General features: G+C 36.0%; 1 protein-coding gene and 1 pseudogene across 1 annotated transcript; both read right to left on the reverse strand.

The window, feature by feature from the left end:
- Positions 1-767, reverse strand: LOC145158459 (RING-H2 finger protein ATL70-like). Its single transcript, XM_079077354.1, has 2 exons — positions 366-767; positions 1-42 (listed from the first exon to the last, which is right to left on the reverse strand). The coding sequence occupies exons 1-2, from the start codon at positions 765-767 to the stop codon at positions 1-3; spliced, it is 444 nt and encodes a 147-aa protein (XP_078933480.1).
- A 9369-nt stretch (positions 768-10136) lies between these two features.
- On the reverse strand, positions 10137-10625 carry LOC145158460 (putative RING-H2 finger protein ATL71 pseudogene; annotated as a pseudogene).
- Positions 10626-14719: the final 4094 nt, after the last annotated feature.

Raw genomic sequence — 14719 nt, forward strand, 5'->3', positions numbered from 1 at the left:
TTATGCTTTTCGTTTCTCTCGTTCTCTAATCTCACATGTTGTCTGGAAAACTTAAGTTAAGAAACATATTAATATCTCTTAACAATAAGCTAAATGTTGCGCAATTTCAATTGCTTTCTGGGCAAAAATAATAAACAAATAAAATCCCACCAAATTAATATTAAAAAAAGAATCAGAAATTGAGTTTGGTCAAGTTGCTCATAGATTATAATCTTTTTGCTACATAAAAAATTGCTTGCTACTTGCGTATGTAAACAAATAAGTCTAAAGTTTTAGTGAAGTCAAATCCGCTGGGTCGGGAATGGCGAGTTCCGGCACACCGGACAAGTAGGATGAACCCTTAACCACGTATCTACACAACTTACATGAAACAAGTGACTGCATTCCGGCAACAACCGGATGACATCCGCAGGTTTATAATCCGCCAAGCAAATAGAGCAGCCAGCAGAACCACAATTATCAGCATGGGTCGCCGACTTAGTCTCGCCGTTGAGAAGCATCGCGACTTCAGAGTATAGAATTGTCGGGAAAGTCCCCAAGACATCATCATCAAGACCTGTACTGTCGTCGTCGTCGGAATGGACGCTGTCATCGAGAGAGATGATGGGTAGTGATTGAGAGCGTATGCTGCGCCTATAGATGTAAGAACCATAAGAGAGAACGATTATGAGGAAGAAGACAGCGAAGAAGACTCCTAAGTTGGAGGTGAAGGCTCTTTCCGTATGTAGGGTGTCGCCGGTGGTGTACGATGGTTCTCCGGCGTCCATATTCTGTGCGTGAGTCGTGAGGAGGAGTTTATGCGGAAGTGAAATGCGAAGACGGTGCCTTCTACTCTACCTTCGGATCTAAATCGTGAGGCATTGGCCGAACAGTCATCTAAAGGGCCAGTGGAACTTCCTTTTAACTATCCTGTCAACTTGATTAACAAGTAGAATATTCCAATTAATTATTTGGAAAAAACAATTTTCAGTTAATTTTCAGTAGTGGGTTTGACTTGTCATCTATAAACTCATGTCATTGATAGGATATAGATCATTTGTCGTCTCTCATATCTAAGAAATCTTTGAGTTCTCATTTATCTTGTCGACTTGCTTGTATACGTTTGAATCTTAATTTTCACTTTCACGCAATTAATGGCTATTATATTGCATTGAATTCGTCGTTATTTACTAAAGTCAAACAACTTCTGACACACCGGACAAGTAGGATGAACCTTCAACCACGTATCTATTCAACTCAAATGAAATACGTGAGCATCTTCCGGCATTAAACGGAGGACGTTCAACTGGTTATAATCCGCCAAGCAAATAGAGCAACCGGAACCATACTTATTATTGGCACTGGTTACAGAGTCGCTCTTGTGAGTCACCACGGCCTCCGAGTAGAGAATCGTCGGAAAAGTCGAAATGACGTCATCGCAAAGACCTTGAGGGAATCTTATAATATGGTAGTCGTCGGCGCCGTCACTGGTGGAGTGGTGGTGGTCGGTGGTGATAATCGAGAGTGTATCCTGCGGTTGCAGATGTAAGAAGTATAGCAGAGGGTGAATACGAAGAGGAGAGAAGACCAAATAGAACCCAATGCTGTAGGCAATGTATCCTTCGATATCATCGGAGCAGTCTTCACCGCCGCTGTAGGATGGTTCTCCGGTCTCCATATTCCGCGTTCAGGATGAAAGAGAAATGTCAACTTAGGTTGTTTATATGGAATCACTGAAATATATATAAACAATGGGCACGATTTTTTCCAGAAAATAATAATATTTGATTAAATATAAAGCTTAAATCACGGAATCAATAATAAAATATACTTGGAACAAAATCAAGCTCTATGAATACCCTCCAATAAATATAATATTTACAATATTTGAATACATATAATTACAAGATTTGTATATATATGTAGGTTTGTTTTGATTTTAGTTAGGAAAATCTCACTTTAGCACAATAAATCGCAATTGTCCTATTTTGGCATGGCCACGACGTGGCGTTGACTTTGACTAAGTTTGACCATTATCTATTTGACATGTTTGACTTCGGGTCAAATTTGAAGGGTTTGGGTTGTTAATTAAAACTCTTCCATGTTTTGGTGATAGAGGGCTCGTGGGAGCAAGCAGTGCAAAAGGGAAGTGTTTTGTAATGTTTCTTAGTCCTTCATTTCAAGTGAGTTTTCCTCACTGTACTTGTTGGTTGAAGGCGCCAATGTCGGCCCACTAGATTATGTATCCTGGTATATAGGATGTTGTTATGATGTAGTGATCTCTTAAATCTGCATCATTATATGTTTGTTATTTATATGTGTATCTATTGCATATGTCGATATAGCACGGTAGGGTTGAGGCAATACTGCTCTATGCGGAAGCCAACAAACCCGAGAGCAAGCCAGACTCATATTGTAGGCTCATGGGTAATCCAGTCTGATGATTGTAGACCTGGTATGCATGTTGTTATCCGTATGGTTATGTGTGGTACTTTATGGGAACTTACTAAGTTTTGACTTACAATTTGATTGTTATGGTTTCAGGTACTTCAGAGGATATGGTAAAGGCTCAATCGTACACATCCTTCGTATTTTATGATGTTTGATTTGGGATACTCGGATTCACTATTATAACTTTTGGAAACTATGTTTTGTAAACATTTATGATTTGTGGATTGGTTTTGAAAGAAAATGAAAATTTTACCTTGATTTTTGAGATGTTAAAAGTTGGTATCGGATCCCTGGTTTGAGAGAATTGGATGACCATTCGTGTGAATCCAGAGTCAAACTAAGGATCTGTAAAAGTTTTCAAAATAATTTTCAAATTAATTTTCAAATTAATTTTCAAATTAATTTTCAAAATTGTTTTCAAATATGTTTTTCAAGGGTAACCAAAGAATGATGAGATGTGTACGATCATCCGGAGCAAAAAAAGTATACCCCTAAGATAACCACACTATTATTTGCTTATGATAGAACTGCATGCTCGTTGTAGGGTAGGGATCTTCAGGAATTGCATAATAGAATTTCCTGAATTATGATGCCTTATGCCTATAGAGTTTTATTGATCGAATGTTGCTTGCTTGTTTCTTGTAGGACTCTTTCGAGTGTGAATTAACTATTAATTGAATACGTTAAGTCGCATGTTGTATGGGTTAAATAATCATAAAGTGAAGGATTTGTTCCTATTGTGCAACTCTTGTCTGAGTCCAACCATTGTAGGGTTGAATCTTTTAATCTAAGATTATTAAAGTGACGTTGCATGTGATTGTATTCATGAAGTAGTTAATTGGCACCAATGGGGGTCTTTCGTCAGCTGATGGCAGGGTGAGATGAGTTCCTAGGAGAGCCTAGGAAGTGATTTACTTCATATTAAGAATATGAAGTAATAGTAAATAATATCCTTGTTGATCTAATCATAGCTACTTCTGAAAAGATTTGATCATAGTCAATGTCATGAGTATGATAGGACCATAGTCAATGATACGAGTATGATAAAATCCTTTTATGACAAGCATTGCTAAATGTGTATGATATCCACGTATTTATTCTTTCTAAAAGAATCTCTTACTCCTTCTAGCCTTGCTATAAAGAGGAAGATACATCAAGACCATACTTGATTATTATATGTAACATCTCAAAACCACAATAAATTTAAACTTTTTAAAACAACCCATTTACTGAAAAGAAGTGTTTAAATAATCATTGTTTTTAAAACATTATTCAAAAACAGAGTCTCCCAAGATCCAATCAGTCATAAAACCAAGGATGTGTATGGTCACGCCTTCGCCTTGCCACGATCCTCTGAAGTACCTGAAACAAAACTAAAATTGTAAGCCAACGCTTAGTGAGTTTCCCCTAAAGTACCACCACACAAACAAATAAGAGGTCTACAACCCCCTGGTTGGATTACCCCTGTCCCACAACCTTACCGTTGGAATGACCCGGCCCACAACCTTACGGTTGGAATGTCCAATACATAACGGGTCCACAACCTCCTGGTTAGATTACCCCCGACCCACAACCTTCCGGTTGGAATGCCACGGTCTTTTGACTTATAGCACAAAACAGTACAGTCTCAACCCCACCATACCATGTCGACATGCATATAACAAATAACATATATCCAACAACATATAATCATATAACCAATTAACAGACTAGCAGGTAGATCTACATATTACTACTGTATAGCAACATCCTAAATACCAGGATACATAACCAAAGGGGCCGACATTGGTTCCTTCAACCCCAAGAACAGTGAGGAAACTCACCTCACAGTTTGATGAATATTTGATCAATACTCTGCTCCCAAATGCCTGCATAACCCAAATCCTAAATGTCAAAACATTTCCTTTCTAAATTAATAACATTTTCCCACAATACCCTTGGTCAAAACTGGTCAAAGTCAACAATTCAACCGCGACAACACAGCCGAGTTGAATCAGGCTTCGTACGCGGGGTGTACCCTGGAGGTACGCTGGGCGTACAAGCGTGTCTGAGGCATCGGGGCCAGATCTGCGTACGTGCAGCGTACCCTGTGGTACGCCCAGCGTAAGCATCAGCCCTCCTTTTAGCCTATTAAACAATTATTTCTTCGACTTAACACATCCAATTGCAGATCCAAGGCTAAAATATCATCATGAGTCATAAAGTTTCCAACTTTATGACTTTGCATGTCCATTAAGTGCTTAAAACACCAAATCTCAACATCTAAATGCATTAAGACTTTCTATAGCATGCATGGAGTAAAACTAACCATCAAGACCACATTTTTATGACTTAAGACCCCGCCCCCCACCATAGGGTCTGAAAGGATGACTTGTTTGATCAAGAACATGTCATGCTCAAGAATCACCAAAAAAAACAAAAAAAAAACCATTTTGGTCCAAAAAGATTTACATAACATAATAAATCATACGTTATGATATATTTTGATACTGAACATTGAAATTAATATTTCCATAAAATAAATAATTTTCAACTAACTACAATATATATATATATATATATATATATATATATATATATATATATATATATATATATATATATATCAATAATTAAATTCCTATAAATAATATATTTGCATCAAGTTGTTGTTAGTGTGACCCACTAGAATCATATATTATCTAGCAATATCATTCTATAATGACTCTTAGACATATAGATCTTTCATCCTAGGGTCTCATAATTTCATTCACTCCTACACACTCTCAAGAGTCGATATTTTGCTCTAGCCTCCCCTCTCCACAAGTCTTCTAGTTATTAGGGCTTTGGGTACAAGCCATTGGTTGCATCCAAGTTTTTGGTGCTTTCTTTCCAAGGAACTACAATAGGATTCAAGTTGATTATTTGGTATAATAATCAAGAGGTATGTAATCTTATTCTTTATGTGATTTTTTATTTTCATAGCCTCTCTCTAGGGTTTCTTGATATTCATTGTTTACTGTTGTTAGTAGAGAAAACATAGATCCAAACTAGGTTGCATGTGAACTTAAGGGTTAAGTGTTTTTCTGCTCACATGTGATTTTTATAACCTAGAAAGCCCATCAGTGGTATCAGAGTCTTAGTTTTCTATTTGATTGTTCATGAAAATGAATTTATTAAAATTAGGGTTTATGGAAATTAAACCCTAAAGGCTTAAAATTTGGCAAATGGATAGGGTTCTTGAAACCTTAGCCTTCACCCTTAATTTTGAAAATACTAGGGTTTCCCTTAGGGTTTCTAGTTTCCTTAATTACAATTTGAAATGCCTTAAAATTTGGATAATTAAAACTTGGTAACCCTTATCCCCGTTTTTCAAAAATAGTAAGGTACTTTTCTGTGTTTTTGATTTAGAAGTGGCCTGACTTCTAAATCAAAAACACAGAAATAGTAATTAAGGAAATTATACTTGATTTGTTCTATCTCTCAAGAACACCCTTAAATCTTGGAACTTATATACATGAAAATCATACTTGATTTGTTCTATCTCTCAAGAACACAAAATAGTAAGGTACTTTTCTGTGTTTTTGATTTAGAAGTGGTCTGACTTCTAAATTGAAATTCTTTGGATTATCTCAAATCTAATTTCGTGGTACCCCAGGCTATAGTGTCGAAATCACAGATTTTGGAAAGTGATTGCAATCACGATCCAAGTAAATTGATATTCTTAAAACCCCAAATTCTACACTCTAGATCTCCAAAAACACCTCCAAGGTGCTCCAATGGTGGAAAAATCGAAGTGTTGGTTGCAAGACCTAACTTCCAAGGTAAATGATGAGCCAAATGACCAAAACGCCCCCAAAAAGTGAAGTTGTGCGGGTACCCTCGCTAATTCGTGTGGGTGAGACCCCACCCTCGCAAATGATGCTGAAATACTATTGACTATTTTCTTCCACTACTCCACCTTACTACTCAAGATTCTCTTGGTCCCCTTCACAGCTCACATCAAATTTGGCCAATCATCTTCAAGCTTTAAAAATGATAGTCCAAGCCCAATAACAAGAGTCCATGACCCATCTTCATAATCCTATTCAATCCAAGTCTTCAACATGCCAAGCCCAATTCTCCCAAAATGGATCCACAAATCCCAAAAACTCCTCGAAAGCCCACCAAGCCCATCTCCAAGCTAAACCGCAACCACATCGAGACTCTAAAATCCTTCAAAACACCTTATACAAAATAAAAATTACCCGATACGATCCAAGATAAAGAAAAAAAGGAATATGCAATGCAATAACAATAAAAATGCTAAAATAAACTACAAAAAAAAAAAGGAAATAGAACAAACTATTATGTGTTCTCATACATGGCTCGTCCTTTACTTATATCAGTAACATAATTCATAAATCAGTCAAATAATATTGGTACCCTAGTTTTATCCAAGCAGAAGATATCTTCGTATTCGGTTTCATCTATCTTCATAGCAGACAACGAGATTTTTTGTCTTAGAAGTGCAAATTCGAGTTGGGAGGAAGCAATCACAAAGAATCTCGTTGTCTGCTTTGGAGATAGATAAAACTTTTTTCCAGAGTGTAATTTTGTTTTGTAAGTGCAAATTCTTTTAGTGTCTTCCTTAATTATTTTTGTCTTACAAGTGCAAATTCGAGTTATGATGAAACAATCACAAAAAATCTTGTTGTCTGCTATGGAGATAGATGAAACCAAAACCGAAGACATTATATGCTTGGAGAAAACTAGGGCACCATCATTATTTGACTGGTTCGTGAATTAGGTTACTGATATAAGTGAAAGACAAGCCACGTATGAGCACGCCTCATTAATGATTATCCCACGTACGATGTCGTGAGCAAAATCTGAAGAAACTGGTCATAAGAACTAAATGTGTACAAACTGAAAAAATATTACTCTATTAAGGTCCCATTTGATTTGCGTCTTTCCAGCTCCAAAAAGTTCTTTCTAGCTAAATGGCCGGAAAGACCGTTTGATTTGCACAAAAAAACTTGTCTTTCCCGGTAAGATGGGTCTTTCCCACAAAGCCACAAAACCCAATTTGAATGAAAAATACACTCGTTTTGGACAAATGTGCCCTAAAAAACGCCTCGTTTGTCTCCATCAGCGCCTCTATCAGGCATCATCAGCCGTGCCATCATCGCTCTTCCCTTCGTCAACCCAGACGTCGACGTCCTCCTCCGTCTCTGATCGGAAGTCGCCGACCCCCTCCATCTCCGGCCAGGTTCGTCTTCTTTTTTTTTTCTTTTCCTGATGCTTTTCTTCTTCTGAATCTATTTCCATAGGCATCGGTCTTTTTTTTCTGAAATCAAAATCAGATTTTGTTCAAAATCAGATAAACAAAATCATATTTTGTTTCATCTGAAATCAAAATCAGATCTTTTTTTCCTTTCTTCTTCTGAATCTATGAAATATTTTTGTGGGTAAAACCAAAATCAGATGTTGTTTCATCTGATTTTCCAGCATAGGAGGAGGACACATGTTGAATTTTGTTCAAACATGCTGGTTTTTGGAGATATATATATATATATATATATATATATATATATATATATATATATATATATATATATATATATATATATGCTGATTTTTTTTTCAAACATACTGATTTGTAGATATATATGTTGAATTTTGTTCAAACATGTTGATTTATATATATATATATATATATATATATATAGTTTTTTTACATACATGCTGAATTTTGAATATATATATCCTATTTTTTAACATGTATGCTTATATATATATATATATATATATATATATATATATATATATATATATATATATATATTGTTTTTTATTATAAACATGTCACAAATTGTAATATGGTCATTTTTCATCATTCAGCACAGTCATTAAGACGTACAATCAAACAACATGATTTTCTTTTCCAGTCAGAAAACTTTCCCAGACAGCACCTATCAAACGGGACCTAAGTCATTTTTCCGGTTTAACCTGAAGTAGTCGGTTATAAAGACTGAATGTAGACAAAAAAAAACAAGTTAAATAGTCTAATACTTACAAAAAAAAATGACCAAATAATTTCAAATCAAAAAGTATATTACTCTTTTAAGTTATTATCTTAAACATAAAACAAATACAGTACGAACTTTTTTTTTCTCTAACATGTTTGAGTGTTGAGCTTCCCAATGATGTATCATAATAACAACTTTTGAAGGTTTTATTAAATAATAACTAATTTTCAGTTTTATTCTACATAGGTTACTCAAAATTTGAAATTGTTTAATCACCAAAGTTTAAGTTTTGTTCCTTTGTTATGAAATTTTCTTAAATTGTAGGACATGAAGGACAACTCGTAAAATTATTTTGTTATTTGGAGTACCATGCATATTGGGGAAATGTAGGTGAATATATCTGAAGAAATGCCCGAGTAAAAGCATTCACAAGGCCCATAATGGGTTATTCATGATTTAAAAGTGCTTCGACTATTTAATCTCTGAGAGCATACAAAATTACAAATACAATTGAATTTTGCTTCGCTCATTAACTTTGTTTTCTTTTCTCTCATTCTTTATCTCACATATTGAAATCCTAGGTTATAGGAAAAAATGAAAAATATCAATATTTCTTAACAATAAGCTAAATGTTGCCCAATTTCAATTGCTTTCTGATTGGGCCAAAAGAATTTAAAAAAAAAAAAAAAAAAAAAAAAAAAAAAAAAAAAAAAAAACCCGCAAATTAATATTCAAGGAAAAACAAAAATTGAGTTTGGTCAAGTTGCCAATAGATGATAGATGAGAGAATGGAATCTTTTTGCTACATAAAAAATTGCTTGCTACTTGCGTATGTAAACAAACAAGTTCAAAGTTCGAGTCAAGTCAAATCCATCGGGGTCGGCAATGGCGAGTTCCGGCACACCGGGCAAGTAGGATGAACCCTTAACCACGTATCTACACAACTTACATGAAACATGTGACCACATTCCGGCAACAACCGGATGACATCCGCTGGTTTATAATCCTCCAAGCAAACAGAGCAGCCTGCAGAGCCACAATCATCAGCATGGTTCGACGTGTTAGTCTCGCCGTTGAGAAGCATCACGACCTCAGAGTATAGAAACGTCGGGAAAGTCGCCAGGACGTATTCGTCAAGACCTTGAGAGAGTCTTATAAAGTGATATTCGTCGTAGTCGGAGTCGGTGGTGGTGTCGAAAGAGGTGATCATGGGTGGCAGCTGTGATTGAGAGCGCCTGCTGCGGTTATAGATGTAAGAAGCATAAGAGAGAATGATTAGGAGGAAGAGGACGACGAAGACGAATCCTAAGCCGTAGGTGAAGCCTCCTTCAGTATTTGGGGTGTCGCTGGTGGTGTACGATGGTTCTCCGGCATCCATGAGGAGGAGTTGTGGACTTCGGTTGTTTAAAAGCAGAAGTGGAATGCGCAGACATTCGGGGTCTTAATCGTGATTCGTGAGGCACATGCCAAGCCGTCATCGGCGTATGGCGTATCCTATGGGCCAGTCGATCTTCCTTTTAACATTTTTTATCTTGTCAACTTGAAAAATCAATTGTTATTTCGGAAAAGAAATAAATAACAAATTTTCAGTATTTGAGTGGAAATTGTGGGTTTGACTAGTCAACTATAAACTCATGGACAGCTATAGATTATTTGTCTTAGGGTTCAACTTGCACACGTTTCGAATCTTAAGTTCCACTTACACGTATCATGTCGTTAATTACTGAAGTCAAACGAGTTCCGACACACCGGACAAGTAGGATGGACCTTCAACCAAGTATCTATACAACTTAAATGAAATAAGTGACAACATTCCGGCAACAACCGGAGGACGTCCGACGGTTTATAATCCATCAAGCAAATAGCGCAACCGGAGCAACAGTTACTGGTGTGGGTGTCCGTTTCAGAGTCAGCGTTGTGAGTCATCACGGCCTCCGAGTAGAGAAGCGTCGGAAAAGTCGAAATGACGTCATCGCAAAGACCTTTAGGGAGTGTTGTGATATGGTAGTCGTCTGAGCTGTCACTGGTGGTGGTCGGTGGTGATAACTGAAAGTGCATCCTGCGGTTGCAGATGTAAGAAGTATAGCAGAGGGTGAATACGAAGAGGAGGAAGACCAAATAGAACCCAAGGCTGTAGGCTATGTTTCCTCTGATATCATCGGAGCAGTCTTCACCGCCGCTGTAGGATGGTTCTCCGGTATCCATATATATTCCGTCGTGTAGGATGAAAGGGAAATGTCAACTTAGATTTGTTTATACGGGATTACTGAAATATGTATAAACAATGTGCACGATTTTTTCCAAAAATAACAATATTTGATTTGATATAAAGCTAAACAGACGTAATAAAGAGTAATAACATATGCCTGAAACAAAATCAAGCTCTATGAGTATCCTCCATATATATAATTACAAGATTTGTATATACTATGTATAGAAGCTTTGTTCTGATTTGAGTTTCTGGTTTCCCGGGTCTTAAAGCAAACGGAATCCAAATAAATCAAACACGGTGGGGTGCTGAATGTAGCTTTGAAGCGAAGGAATCTAATGTCAAAAATCATTTACTGATTTAAGGAATTAATTAAATATTACAGTACGAAGCTTATGTTAAAATCATTTACTGTTTTAAGTAACTAATTAAATAAGAGAAATTAAATAATATTGTTGGGATGTCACCCGGTTTTATTTAAAATAAAAGATCGTCACCCGGTTTTATTTAAAATAAATGAAAGTCTTTTTTTGTTACTTGTCACTCTCATTTAATTTGCCGAATGTCATTTTATAGTTGTTTTGAATTAATTTTTTTTTTCACATGTTATTTTATGAGTTTTTCTATTTTATTGAATTCCACATAATATTTTAATATAATAATTGCAAGAAATGTAGTAATAAATGGATATCAAATTCATTTATAAACTTACCTTTTAATTTCAAAATTCTCAAAATTAAAGCTTATTAATTTCTTTTATTTATTTAAATTATTTGTTTAAATTTAAAATATAAAAAACATTTTCATTATAATAACTCGTTATTTTTCTTATTTTCTTATAAATTCGAAGTTCTCAAATATTTTGACATTTATATTTAACTTTTTTTTTTTAAATTAGCTTATGTATTACATAGGTCTCACAGCTAGTGTTTCATTAAAATATATCTTGTTCCATGACTTACGTGCATCACTATTTTTAAGAGTTTTGAATTGAGTTCTTTTGTATTATATTTATTTGTTGAGAAAATGACGCAACGGCCCTACTATGCATTTCGATTTTACTCGTTCAGTCCCTTAAGTTATTTTCGTGCCCTTTAAGGGAACAAAGATGGTTTTGTCGGAATGAATAGGTCCCTTTTGCCAAAACGAAGGGGTAACCCGGTTACCCCTTATGTCAGCTCACTTAATTTGTCTAATTATTTATTTGTTTATTATAAAGAAAATGACACGTCTCTCTCTCACACACACACCCCTGTGTCGTATGTTCTGTTATTTTCTTCTTTCGTGTTGCTCTAAGTTGGTCGCAGAAGAAAGAAAAAGAACTTACACCCTTATCTTTAAAACTCGATCTCTGCTTATCTCCTCTTTCACCTCATTCGATCGATTAGAATGTCAAGAACAAAGATCTTGGGTCTTGTTGTGCGTATGTGTTGGTCTTCGATGGTGACAGGAAGATGAAGGTGAACGGTAATGGTGATGATGGTGGTGGCATTGATGGGTTTTTCCCGCACCCTCTCTCCTGGGTTTACGTTTATAAGATTATGTGTTTTGTTTGGGACTTGATTAGTTCAGATTGATACAAAATCATGAAGTCAGTAGAAGACAAAGAGCTCACACCCATGAACAATGTAATCTATTTAATCTTTCATCATCCTTTTACTTTTTTTTCATCAATTTCACAGATGAAGAAAAATGGGACCTTTGGATGTTGCTTCAGTGTTTGCATGTTTCACCAGTTTTGTTGATGTTAGTTGACCTGTTATTGAATTTTCAACATTAATCAACTTCCTTTTGGTTCAATTCAGGCAATACTTTTAGGTTTTCAACATTAATTCAATTTCGTTGATGTTAATGCTCAACATATTCACTAATGGATTCATCAACATAACATTCGAAACTTACAAACTGATCTGGGTGACACCCATAAGGTGTTCAATGTTTTGCTTGTGTGAGATTTGAGGGGTTACAACATCATCGCCTCCTTTTAGTTCCACAGGTTTTACTCAGTGCTTCGTGTTCTTCAGATGCATCTACTGATTCATTTCAAATACGGGCATAGAAGGAGGATGGATTACCGACTGTCTTGTCGATGAAGAGTAAGGTGGTGGTGGTGGTGGTGGTTCGTCAGAGGAGAAGCGCCGAGAAGAAGAGGATGACGGGAGGGTGAGTTGGGTTTTATCTGGCATAAAGAAACACACACACACACAGAGAAAGAGATAGATGGGCCCTAGGTTTTATCTATGTGTCTCTCAAACCGGCTAAAACAAGTAAAGAGGAGTAAATGGACAGGTCACCAAACAGTTTGTTCCCTTAAAAGATACGAAAAAAACTTTAGGGACCAAAATGGCAAAGTCGAAATACATAATAGGGTCAATGTGTCATTTTCCCCAGTTAAATAATTCAACGTCACTCGAGTATTATTTTTGCACTTCTAAGGGAATGAAATAGATTTTCATTGGTTTAAAAGGTCATTATTGAATAAATGACTGGGTAACCCGGTGATATTTAGGCAAGATTGTTAAATTGAATGTCACGTCACATTGACTCATCTCTTTCTTCTGGAGTTTTTCACTGAAGCTTCATCAATGGCGGACAAAAGTCAACTGCCCATGGAACAACTTCAAGATATGTACATGTTAAACCTTTCTGCACCAGATCTTCGGTGGTGAAGATGACGAACGCTTGCTTGAATTGCTGGAGCACCTAGCGCTAGATGTTTCGTTTTTGCCCTGAAGCTTGATACGTTTTGTTTCTGTTCAAATCATGTCTCGTAAATTAACTTCCAAGATGACCCTCTTTCTTCGAGAAGAAAGCAACGTGATCAAAGATATGTAACCACACACTGTCAATCGAATCAAGAAACTTTTCACACGATTTCCTGTTAAGGGGATAAACCTTCTAAATCTCCCCCAAATCCACATACGCTTTCACTCTCTCCACTTCCACAGGATTCCATAAAGCATCACCCCTTCTATTTCCTGTTGATTCATCTACCTCTTCGTCTTCAGAATAAATAGTAATCAACTGAGCAACATATATGAGGAGGATGGTAACCTGATAAAACGAACCAGGTAAGTGCCTTGTAGAGGAAATCAAATGTCGGATTGTAAGGTTCCAACATCTCGATTTGGAACATCTTGCGCATATCGATCAGGATTATCTGGGTTTTTGGATATGTTGGGTTTTATGTCCTGTAAGATTCCATCTTTTTCATGTTAGAGTTCATCTTGTTCATTGGATGTGATTTTAGATTCAATCAACTTCAATTTTTTCACGATTTTGTCAATGTTAGATTTAGGGGGTGATGATGAACAAGATAGTGTATGTACTTTCTCCTTCGAAATTGATCCTCCCTTTTGTTTGCGTATGCTCTCTTTATCTCTCTCAATTGATTAGGGATTTGAATTTGATCAGTTTCTTTCACCATTTTAATGGATTGAAGAATGAATAGAAAAACAGAGATGAGTGTTAGGCCATCATCATCCCCTAGACAGCAATGCAAGAGGAGAAAAGCAAATATGTATGTGGGAGAGAGACGGTCTGTATAGCAAGAAATAGAATGGAAGATATGAGAGAGTATTAATGGTGATGAGTGACAGGAAGGAAAATGAGTTTGTTTGATAGTAAGTGTCGTGGAGTGTAGAGGAAAGAGGAATAGTCCGCTAAAATTTGATGTGAGATGGTGGAAGGTTGACTGACCGGCTATAATAGGTTGAGTGTCCTAGATGACAGGTCAAAACCAAGTTTAGGTCCTTAGAAAACATAAAAAAAAAAAATAATAAAAAAAACATAAACAACGAATTAGAATAAACAAGAAAGTTTGATGGGCAAATATGACATCAACGTAAAAACTGTAAACTCAATGTAAGTTCTAATTTTGTTGCGATGAGTGTTATTTTTGATCTTTTCCAGGGAACACTTTCAACGAGTGTCATTGCGGTTTAAAAATAGTATGCCAAGTGTAATGACAAACTTTCCCTCCTCATTTGTGTTGTGTTTTTGTTACTTTGTCCTTTTATTATGTTTTATACACTCCTCCATTACTTGTTATCATCAGGACAAAACAAAATCAGAGAAATTGAAAAACAAG

This window comes from Lactuca virosa, chromosome 2, assembly GCF_052849685.1.
Source record: "Lactuca virosa cultivar CGN04683 chromosome 2, Lactuca_virosa_CGN04683_v6, whole genome shotgun sequence".
Lineage (NCBI taxonomy): Eukaryota > Viridiplantae > Streptophyta > Magnoliopsida > Asterales > Asteraceae > Lactuca > Lactuca virosa.

Bases quoted from the DNA above. Each gene is read 5' to 3' on its own strand.
- LOC145158459 (XM_079077354.1), bottom strand. From the start codon at position 767: ATGGACGCCGGAGAACCATCGTACACCACCGGCGACACCCTACATACG. The intron at 43-365 runs GTAAGTTGTGTA...TAAGTTTTCCAG, and splicing joins AATGCAGTCACTTGTTTCAT to ACAACATGTGAGATTAGAGA.